At 37.0% G+C, this 11,180-nt stretch overlaps 1 protein-coding gene across 1 annotated transcript; it reads right to left on the reverse strand.

The window, feature by feature from the left end:
- Positions 1–1,673: 1,673 nt before the first annotated feature.
- LOC124948768 (zinc finger protein Elbow) lies at positions 1,674–7,237 on the reverse strand. The gene is made up of 2 exons (XM_047492913.1): positions 6,638–7,237; positions 1,674–3,502 (listed from the first exon to the last, which is right to left on the reverse strand). The coding sequence occupies exons 1-2, from the start codon at positions 6,698–6,700 to the stop codon at positions 1,898–1,900; spliced, it is 1,668 nt and encodes a 555-aa protein (XP_047348869.1). The 5' UTR covers positions 6,701–7,237; the 3' UTR covers positions 1,674–1,897.
- Between the last annotated feature and the right edge of the window lie 3,943 nt (positions 7,238–11,180).

The raw sequence follows: 11,180 nt of genomic DNA on the forward strand, positions 1-11,180 counted from the left end.
TTCGTTTACCTTTTTTTTCTTCCTGTCTAACGCATATATATATATATATATATGTGTGTGTGTGTGTGTGTGTGTGTACGTGCGTATGTATGTATTAATGTATACTATCTTATATAATCTCTTATTATCCTCGATAAGTAGGTTTGCGTTTTATTACCATTTACTAAGACACGAAAGACTTCAAAGATTGTATTTCAATTTTGTAATAAAAGTTTTAAAGATAACGGCAGTGTCAAAACGAACGGTCGTTACAAAGGCACCCATTGTAAGCCACGTCAGCTGCATCAATCCTAATCTTTGACATATCTTCGATTTTACTTTTACGAGCGATTGTAAAACGTTGTAACGTTTAAAGTTCTTTGATATTTTTTAAGAATTTATTGTAGTCATCTTGAAAGAACGAGTTTATAAAGAATCGTATTACGATATTTTAAATTGCCACCAATTTGAAAAGTGGTTAACAATCTTGAAAATAATTGTCAGGGAAATTTTAGGAAGGATAGAAAAGAAAATACAACTTATATTCTCTCAATAGTTCTTCGTATTTCGATTTTAAAAAGTACCAATGGGAGATCAAATAACATAGAACAACGATAACTTGAAAAATACAAAAATCCCACCACATCCATCGAAGATACTAAAGTCTAGGCGATAGAATCTCGACATTCACAATGTCTGCGATCGCGTTTTATAATTTTATCATACTAGAATAATAAATCTATTTACAGATAATATTTTCTAACATTCGATCTTCGTTTCTTCCTTAGTTAATAGAATATCGAAGACGCAAGTTAAAAGCGTCACGCGATATATACTAAAACTTTGGTTACGCAAAAATAGATGCGGCACAATGTAGATATGTATACACATACATATATATATGTGTATATATATATATGTATACATATATATACACATATAGGATATTTCAAATATTTTGGTACAGTCAAAAGGGTGGGCGACTGAATTTATGTGAAAAGAACAAGTAGAAAATGTAGAGAGTGACATTATTTGTATAAAGTTTCATTTCCAAATAAATCGATTCGTTGAAGATTCTTCGAATATATATATATACATACTTACACATGACTATGCCGTAGATTTGTTATTATATTTTTAATTATGAATATCATTGATATCATGGCTTATCATTTCTAATAAACAATTTTTATATACTTAACGATAACAAAAACTGCAGTAAAATATATTAGACGTAGATGTAAATATGAGGTTGTGTGTAAGTATAACCCTTTTCCGATTGTACCACCAAAGTGTAAACACCCTATATATATACATATATATATATGTATACGTATATACGATATACCCAGTGATCGCATGAATTTCTATTTTTCTCGAAAGATAGACGGACACAGAAATTTATGAGTATTTCTTTTACGTCGTCGTAGATTTCTTTAATATACGCAGAAACGCGTACAATGATAATATGTATGAACAAATGTACAGAAAAGGTCGCGTATGAGCAAAAGAGAGAGAAAGAGAGAAAGTGAGAGAGAGGCTGAGAGTGTGAGAGAATGAGAGAGAGGGTGAGAGTGAGAAAGAGAAAGAGAAAGAGAAAGAGAGAGAGAGAGAGAGAGAGAGAGAGAGAGAGAGAAAGAGGAAAGAGAGAAGCAGAAAGAGACAAGGGATAAAGAGAATGAACAAGAAAAACATACACATTTAAAAATTTAATAGATACATGATAAGAAAGCATAATCGCATCTTTGGGCTTTAATAGACAAAAATGTAATCTCTTCCAATCTTTCTCTCTCTCTTTTTCTCTCTCTCTCTTTCTCTTTTTCTCTCTCGCTCATCTTTGTAGAGAAAAAATCACAGTCGGGGGCTCTTTCGATTAGTCGAAACAGAATCTCGAGAATAACTGGCTCTGTTTTTCTCCTCATTGATGAAGTCCGGATGCCGCACCAAGCCTTGGTGCGGCGTAAAGCGAGTATGGTGAGAAGTAATGCGGGTGTGGATGAGATGGAGGTGGTAATACATGAGCGGGATGGGTTGGAGGTAAAGGAAAAGCAAGAGACGAAAGTGAATGAGGTATCATTGGTGGTGCGGGTTTCCCGTAAGGATGATAACGTGCCGTAGCAAGTGGACTGAGCGGTGGTGTAGGATAAGTTCTTGAAAAAAAAGGATGAGTAGATGGTAAGGCTAAAGAATGTGGCGGAGGTGGTGGTAGCGGAGGTGAGAGCATTGAAAGTGCCGTTGCAGTGGCCACGGCAGCGGCAGCAGCGTTGGAAGGATCGGTAGTGCTAACGGAATTCGAAACGGAAGCATTCGTATGGCTTCTGAGATGTTGAAGGAGTTCCTCCGAGGTGCCAAAGCGTTTGCCACAGTAAACGGTGTCACCAGCCATCCAGTTGCAGACATACGGAAGCTGCGAAGCAGCAGCGAGAGCACTCAATTGCGCGTGGGCGTAGGCAGCTGCTGCGACGCTAGCTGCAGCAGCCGTTGACATTCCGGAGCCGTAAGGCGAGCCGGATCCAGATTTATGATCACACTGGACGCAACCGGATGGACAAGAAGAAGATGAAGAAGAAGAAACTGTTGAAGGAGCTGGAATTGGACTCGTTGAGAGTTTACCGTTCGCCTGAATGCTCGCTTGTTGAGGAACGCTCGTTCCGGTAGTTGCTGCAATAGCGGCTGCTGCTGCAGCAGCTAAGAGGTGAGAGTTCAGTTGACAACCGGTGCAATAGGGATCTCGACAAAGACCTATGGACGATGCATCGGTCCCACTGCTGGACGATGATTTCAAACGACTACTGTAAGCCAGATACGGATTCGTTGGGTTACCTATGAGCCCACTTTTCAGTGCGTGCTGATGCGGAGACAATAGCGAGCTACCAGCTGACATAACGTCTATTGGTAATTGCGAACCACCATAGGCTAAGTGATAAGCTGAACTTGTCGAAGGAGGTAGACCGAGCTTGAAGGTACCGAGTGGTAAATCCTTGATCGATGGATCCGTCATAGCTAATACTCCGGCAGGGCTGTAGGAATTTGGCCTTATTGTAGGGCTATCATGGCGAGGTCCTCGAGTAGAGGAACTTGTTGAGATTCCATCGTTTGGACTTGCTTCGCCAATATATACGGCACCTTCCGGTGTAGTTGTTTTTCTTCCTTGTGGAGTCACTGCACGGGTCGAGGAAGCACTCTGATTGCTCGAACATCTTTTGTTATTATTATTTCCTGGTGTTCTGGAACGAGCGGATGTCGAATGACTGGACGCCGATCGTTGCTGATCTTCCGGACTGGAGGTTTTTTCACGGCCAAAGGATTCGTGAGAATTTTTTGAATTTGATCTACCAATTACATCGTTCGTTGGAGTTCGCCTTGATGGTGAACTTCTCTCGCGTGAGTGATCACGATTAGATTTTGACGATTTCGATGATTTATCCGAGTTGCTCAATAGAGATCTGCTTGACGGTGGATCCGCTCCGATCTGGCTACAGGTCTGTGCGAGTAAAGCGAGAGGACTCTTCTTTGCATCTAGCTAAAATATTGAGAAAGAAAAAGATTAAGTTTTGTAATCGTCAAATTTCATTGAAGTGTTTAAAAAATATTAGCATGTATTATGCATAATGTACATGTAAATACGAAAGTGTTAACATGAAAATGAAGGATAACAAAAAAAAAAAAGATAGTTAAAAATGTTATCGAATGGAAATGTTTGTAAATTCATACGATACAGGTAGATTTAGGTTAGGGTTATAGCCGCGATAGCTAATATCATAAAATGAAATGTTACGTATCTGTATGTATGTATCTAAAAAAATCTATAGATTCCATGCGAAGTATGAGGCAAACGAGAGCGTAGCGTGTTCGTGATTTGTTTACGTTAAAGCGTTTGGCCAAAGGCGATCGATCCATCGTTGTGACCGACGGAGGCATCGTAAAACGTTGCTTTCGGCGATGTTCTCTGAACGAAAAATCATCGCTCACAGTTCTCTGGATTTTGATCCGACGTGTTTTCGAAAGCTCGCCAAATTTTCGACTTTTATTGGGCAGTTGTTAAAGCCGGATACAATATTTTTGATTTATCGGAGTTCATTCATTCACACGACTGATATCCACGAAAAAGAATCGTCATATCGGAAGTATCGTTTCGCGATACGATCGACAATGTCGAGAACAAAGAGAATAATTCTCTCTTGAGCTCTTAGCCGTTCGATCATTGTCTATGAGCAACGACGAGTCATTAATCTCAAGACGATGGAAACGTCGACGGAACGTCATAAAGATCTTTACACCGTCGTCCAGCTTCTTCATTAATTTATTATTCGTGAGGCAAAGGTTCCCCCTTTGGAAATCGCATTTCAATACGAGCGACTGACGTGGCCGTCTTTACGAGAAGCGTTTTTCATTCGCGTCACGGAGCGTACGCGATCAGTCACGCGTTCCGGTAGGAGAGAGGATTGGTGGGGAGAGAGCGAGGAGAGGCCAACGAGAAGGATTTATGTCCGTCATCATGACGGATAGAAAAGGTAGAAATAGAAAAAGGGGTTTCACAGGAAGAAGAGGTGGAGAAGGAGGAGTAGTAGGAGAAGAAGGAGGAGGAAGAGGAGAAGGACAAGAGGAGACATATCGATGCTTTTGCGTCTTTCCTAAAGAAGAAGAGGAAGCCCTCTTAGGCGAGAGAGAGGTAAAGTAAGAACAATCTTCTGGATGGAAGATTGATCCATTCGAATGATGCTACGATTGGCACGAGCAATATATAGAATGTTTCTAAACGGGAATGGAATATAAGATGAAATAAAATAAAAGGATCCTGTTGTTATTATGGAATGCAAAATTGTTTCTTGATAAAACAAATCTGACGTAAGGAATTAACGATTTTTATCGTTTTATCAAATATAAATATTTATAATCATTGATATTAAATATTCATTACATTAAGACATTTCTTTAAAGCTCCTTGTTAAATTATATTCATTTCGTACGTTCAACCTGTTATTTAATTGTTTTCTATTTTATGTCGATACTACATTGTTTGTTTCGTTTTCATCATTAATCATTAAATCTAAGATCGTTTCTGTTTTATCGCTTTTATTATTAATTTTTAATTTCTATTTTTTATTTCTTTATTATTATTATTGTTATTTTTTTTTTCTTTTTTTTTTTTCGATAGAAACGCTTGGTATTTCTGTTAACGGTCTACAACGCACACACATTGGCAGTATCCGTCGAACAGCCAATATATACAGCGGATGTGCCTCTCGTAGGCGTAATTAAAATGCAACGTCCGTGGTAAAGCCGAGGCGCGGCAGCGTGCACGGTGAAGCACGTCGAGAGAGGCGTGAGTTTGCTCGTGCTAATGGCGCAACGCCGACACCAACGTCTGTTGTATCGGTGCTGTCGTGAATTACTTTGGCCAAACTATTTACGACGAGTAGAAAGACTATAATCTATTAATCTTGTCCATGAAACTCAACGGTAAACTAAACGTTAATATTTTTGAGCTCTTAACCCTGTCAGAGTTAACTTGTAATTATGAAAAAGAGATCGTTCATTTCATTCTGTCAGATATACGTCCAACAAAAATGATCAGCTATTTTATATAATAGTCCTCCTGGCAATCCGACGGACAATCGCGTTTTCGAAATATTATTGCATTGTTGTGAGAGAGAGACATGGCTCCGTTCCTTTAACTAAATGAGAACGACTATTATGAAACGAGATCGTTGAAAGCTACGTGATTTGCTATTTTTCATTATAACTGATGATCCTTTTCTTTCTTTTTTTTTTTTTTTTATATCATGATAACCACATACGTACATTTTAAAAGATATAAAAGAATTCTATGGAATAATAATGATTATCATATTTTCCTTGGAATTACATAAAATTGATTACCGCATTTGGAAAGCTTAACAATGATTTTGCGATTATTTCAATCGTATAAGTGAATAATTAGCGATATTTGTTCACTATCCTTTATACTTTCAAAATTTTTAATATTTTTTTTTTTTTTTTTTTTTTTTTTTTTTTTTTTTACTTTTAAAAGTTATTATAACCTGAATATTATTGTGTGAAGTAATTCAAGGACTCGATGTATCAAAATTTTCCAATAACGTTGAAAATCCACGTTACGTATTTATTAACGTGAAAGTTTCCCCGATGCTTTGTTCTATGACTGGTATGCGCGAAAGCTTTGAAAGCTGTGAAACGGAACAATTGTTGACAACTACGAAACGGTCTTTCGATTTGAATGTTATTGTTTATTAGCAACGCTCCGCGGTCACACCATCGACAGCTCGACACAAAAGCGACGTGTAAAAAGAGCGGGGGAGGGAGACCAATGGAAAAGATAGATAGAGAGGGAGAGAGAGAGAGAGAGAGAAAGAGAGAATTAGAGAAAGATAAAAAAAAGAGAGAACTATAAAATATTTAACGCAATATAGCCCTTACATAAATGTTTAGATATTTCTTCGAAAATAAAAAGAAAAAAAAATCACGTTATCACGTTATTGCGTTACGATTGCACTTCTCTCTCTCTCTCTCTCTCTCTCTCTCTCTTTTTTTTTCATTAAAATAATATTTTTGTCTTATAAAATAAAACAAAAAGAAAGAAAAAAATAAAGAAGAAAACGAAAAAGAAATTAGAATGACATCGAGTGACTATACTAACCGTAGTTGGTAGAGGAGTTAAATAATCCGGACATAGGTACTGATTCGTGTTGGAAGCCAGCATCTTAAAGAGCGCTTAAGAGCGCTCGCTTTCTTGTCCGCTCTTATTCTTCTCTTTTCTTTATAAATCGTTTCTTCAAAGTAGAAATCCCAAAGTAGAATCCGGCGAACGAAATCGCTTTTTATTTATATATTCACTTGGCCGAGCTCCTACACCGTTCGAGCTCTTCTTTCTAATCTTTTCACTAATAATAACTCTTTTCAGTACACTTTTCGAAGGGCCTCGAGGTCCCTGTAGGGTTCCGTAGGCGAGAAAATTAGATTGTTGTGCGATCAGCGACATCGAATCGAACGAGAAGCGAAGGCAAGAAAGCCGGATGGTACGCGCACGCACGTCCTTTTAGTTCGGAGGTTACAGCGGCGACTGAAGCGCTCGTGCGCTTCGAACTCTCCGTTCCTCCGTCCCACCTCTACCCAACGTTCTCTTCCTACAATCCCACTATCCCCACCATATTACTCCTTCTTCTCGTCCTGCTCCTCTTCGTCGTCAACCAAATCCCCCAGGATCGTGGCATGAACGTGCGAAAGGACGAACGGCCAGGCTCGGAGTGATCGGAAGCGACGGGACGCGAGACGAGTAGCGAGACGAAATGCGAGATGTGACGTGTGACTTTGACCGACGTTTTCAACACCCACCGACGCGACCTATCACCTTTTTTTTTTTGTTTTCTTTTTTTCTTTCTTTTTTCTTGTTTTCTTGTTTTCTCGTTTTTTTTTTTTTTTCTTTTTTTTTTCCCTTCCTTTTTCCCCACTTTTTTCTACGATAAGCATCACTTTCGGGTAGTAACATTACGACTTTCGACAGATCGTTCATGTTTATATAAGTTATTCATTTATTTTTGATCATTTCGATAAGAAAAATAATTTTATGCGTTACCCTCGGTTATAGAGAGTAGGGCGAAGAAGGGCAGCCGGATATCGTATTCGTTTTACTTTTTGTAAATGTTAAAATATCTTTTTAATGTTTCTTCTTTCTTTTCTTCTTTTTTTTTTTTGAAAATCAACTGTTTTTGAATCATTAATCATAAATATATATCATTTATTTTCTATTTTTAGATGATATTTCATATGTTGTACCTAACATGACAATGATCGTTTCATTAATAATTAATTCAATCGTATAAAAATATAGTTTGCCATTGTTCAAAGGAATAGATATTTTAGCGTGCATGATAATATTCATAAAATGTCCTATAATATAATAAAATAAATGTAACATTTCTGATAATTATTACCTTCGTCATAAAAGATGATGAAAATGGATATAGAAATGGTTTTATAACTCATTCTATTACTTACAATGTAGTCCTAGGGATAATACCTATTTTAATTTCATTCGTAAGATATAAAATATAAAAGAAGAATTTACGAGGGTTCTTCAAAGTTTAATTTTAAAAGGACAATTTGTTCAAATAGATATATCTTTCGTCAATGATAAAGAAATAATGTACGGTAATCATAATGTTTTTCAACATCTTTCGATAGAATTTAACGAGTTCTAATTGGAAGTATATCTAATTATAAGGATGTATCGAAGAAATCTTTACGATTCTCTGAAACATTTTAAAGCGTATCTTATTCTTGAAATGAGATATCGCTATGGAGACACGGATTACGGAAGATTTTTCTGGTCGACCTTAAACGCGAACGTAAGAAAGTGGTTTTCTATCTTGTAGATAGGTCGGCCAATCTGGTATAACCGTTTCGAAACGTTTTCTTACGATCAAACCGGGATATATGTTTTCTTTGATAAAAAGATAGACCTTGTCTCGAACGGCTAAAAACTTACCTCGTTGGAAAACGAGTGTTTTACCGGATATATAAAGAGGTAGGGGATAGGGGTGGGCTTTCGGAGAGCGTTAAATATCAGAGGAGAGAACCATTTCGATTATCCGTTAAGGTGAATGTGAGTAATTAAGTGGTATAACTTATAAGCTTGCTCGGCCGCTGTCGAGACGCTGTCGGGTTTTATGGCTTTATGGCGACTACAAGATGTAATTACTCTTTATGACCTTATTTCTGACGTGATCTCTTTGAGGTTGCCGCCTTTGTCGATGAAATAAAAGATGTTAGTCTGTCGAGTGAACCGTTCTATCCTTCTGGAATGTTCAATATTTTGCAAGTATCTCACGAATACATTTTTATTGTTAATTCCGTTTGGACACCTTAGTCATTTAGATTGTTATCAGAAACATTTCTTTTCTATTATAGTCCCATTAAATCAAATTCGCGCGCTATTACCCTAATTACTTGCGTTATTGAACATATCCTGTTTGCTTGTCCAACAAGTTGTCATTATTAATTTGATCTTATGTTTGATTTCGTTTTCACGTTTCATGTCTTATATAATAATACTTCATACAAATAAATACTGTGGTAACGTCGAATTATTATATATAAAATATATTAATCTACAAATTGAAAGATAGAACAGGTGATTCATTTCATAGATATTGGATTTGTATCAATTCGTATAAGAAATAATCGTAATTATTCTGTATGCCTTTGTTATATCATTTTTGTTTTAACTAGTAAATTCTAATACAATGGACTCATCGGTATAAAATTATGAATTTGATTTAAAAAATTCGACATATTTCAATATACTTTAAGCGACTTTCTTTATATATATAAGTTCAAGAAATGTTATATATAAATATATATAACATATTTCTTGAATAAACACACACACACATTCACAAACTGTATGTATATATATATATATATATGTCGATCCATTGTTTATTCAGCAGTAAAGCTTTTACATAAGTAAACGCTTCGTTCGTTCCAGCAAAAGCTTTGGTAAAGGCACACAAGGAGAAAGAACGCTTTGGGTAATGAAAGTTTACTCGCAAAAGCTTAAGAACCTTCCTCGAAACAGCATACTCGACTTAACGCGATTTTAATAATCACAGCAGGAGAAGTCGCGTTTTACGATGCGAGAGAGAGCTTTTCTGTCGTGAGAAAGCTGCGATCTCTCTCTCTCTCTCTCTCCCTCTCTCTCTCTTTCTCTTTTACCTTCTGGCCGCTATTTCTATCTTATCTTTTTCCCGTTGAACGCGTTGGACGCTCCAAAGTGGCCGTTAGATACGAGCAGTTTCCACGGAAGAGCATTAGCGGCGTTATTAGCGCTAGTTAGAAGATACGCTTTGGTGAGCGACGAGAGCGCTGTATAATTATCCGAGTCCCTTTCTCTTCTCTCTCTCTCTCTTTCTCTCTCTCTCTCTCTCTCTCTCTATCTTCCTCTCTCATCCTCCCTACTCAAAATCGAAGAGAAGAGACAGAGACGACGTGTTTATGCGGCGTCGACCGAGCGAGACCCCGGGTAAGTATCTCGAAACTATCTGTGACTCGACGAGGCAGCTTCTGCCTTGCTTCTGTCAGCCTCTCGAAAGCTACGAGGATGATGAACCGACGAATGATTTAAACCTGCTACCCACTTGTACAGTCTTGCACCTGTCCATCTTCTTTTCTTTCTTTTCCTTCATTTTTCCTTTTTCTCCTCATCCTGTACTTAAACAACGATGAATCACTAACGATAAATTACTATCGACGTTTTCGAAGAAAGCAATGATTATCCAACATCTTCGAAGAGAGAGAGAGAGAGAAAGAAAGAGGAAGATTACACGATGCGAGTTAGTTTATTATCGATACTTAATGGATAACGGATATATCCTTCGTTCGTTTCTATTTCAACTTATTTTATTTTAATTAAAAAAAATATGAATTAGTATTTAACGAACGAAAGGGAGATTATTTTTACTTAAATACTAGACCTTTAAAATTCTTTGAGGTTAATAATGAAATTAAATTGAACGATGATAAGAGTCGTCGTTGATATATATGGGTTGTTCGAAAATATATTCAGTTATCGAAGTATACAATTATTAAATGTTATGATATTTGTGAATTATTTCAAAATTATTTGATAAAATATCTGTTGGAAAAAGATGGAGTATCGTTATCAATAATCAAACGTGAATCTGCAAGCTAAACGCAACTCATCGTTGAAAATATAGATGGTGAGAAATAAAATATTCTGTGGTTCATCACAGTTTCACAATACGTCGCGGATTGTACGCAGAAGCTTTATAAATATCGGAGAATGCGACACCTTGTATCGAGGTCGATCGTCTCGCGTTCTTCGTGAGAGACATCCGAGCGAGTAGCGTTTGCAAAATTTATGTTTCCGGCCATTACTCGCGGCATTGTTACGTACATACATATTCGTCTGAATTTTTGCACATAGACATTTAAAAATATTCAGATATTGCTATTCGTTGTAGATTCATGAAACGAAACAACGTAGGCGTTGAAAGTGATCTGAAGTTTGCTTGGATTTAAATTTGTAATAGTTTTATTTTTCAACGATCCGTATTACCGGAGTAAAAGTTAGCAACGTGTGTCTCTTTAATGTTCACAGTCGTCGTATCGGGGTCGAGCAGTTTATGAAGCGTCCTCTATATATACATTGTTGTGTGCAA

Source organism: Vespa velutina, chromosome 4 (assembly GCF_912470025.1).
Source record: "Vespa velutina chromosome 4, iVesVel2.1, whole genome shotgun sequence".
Taxonomy (NCBI): Eukaryota; Metazoa; Arthropoda; class Insecta; order Hymenoptera; family Vespidae; genus Vespa; species Vespa velutina.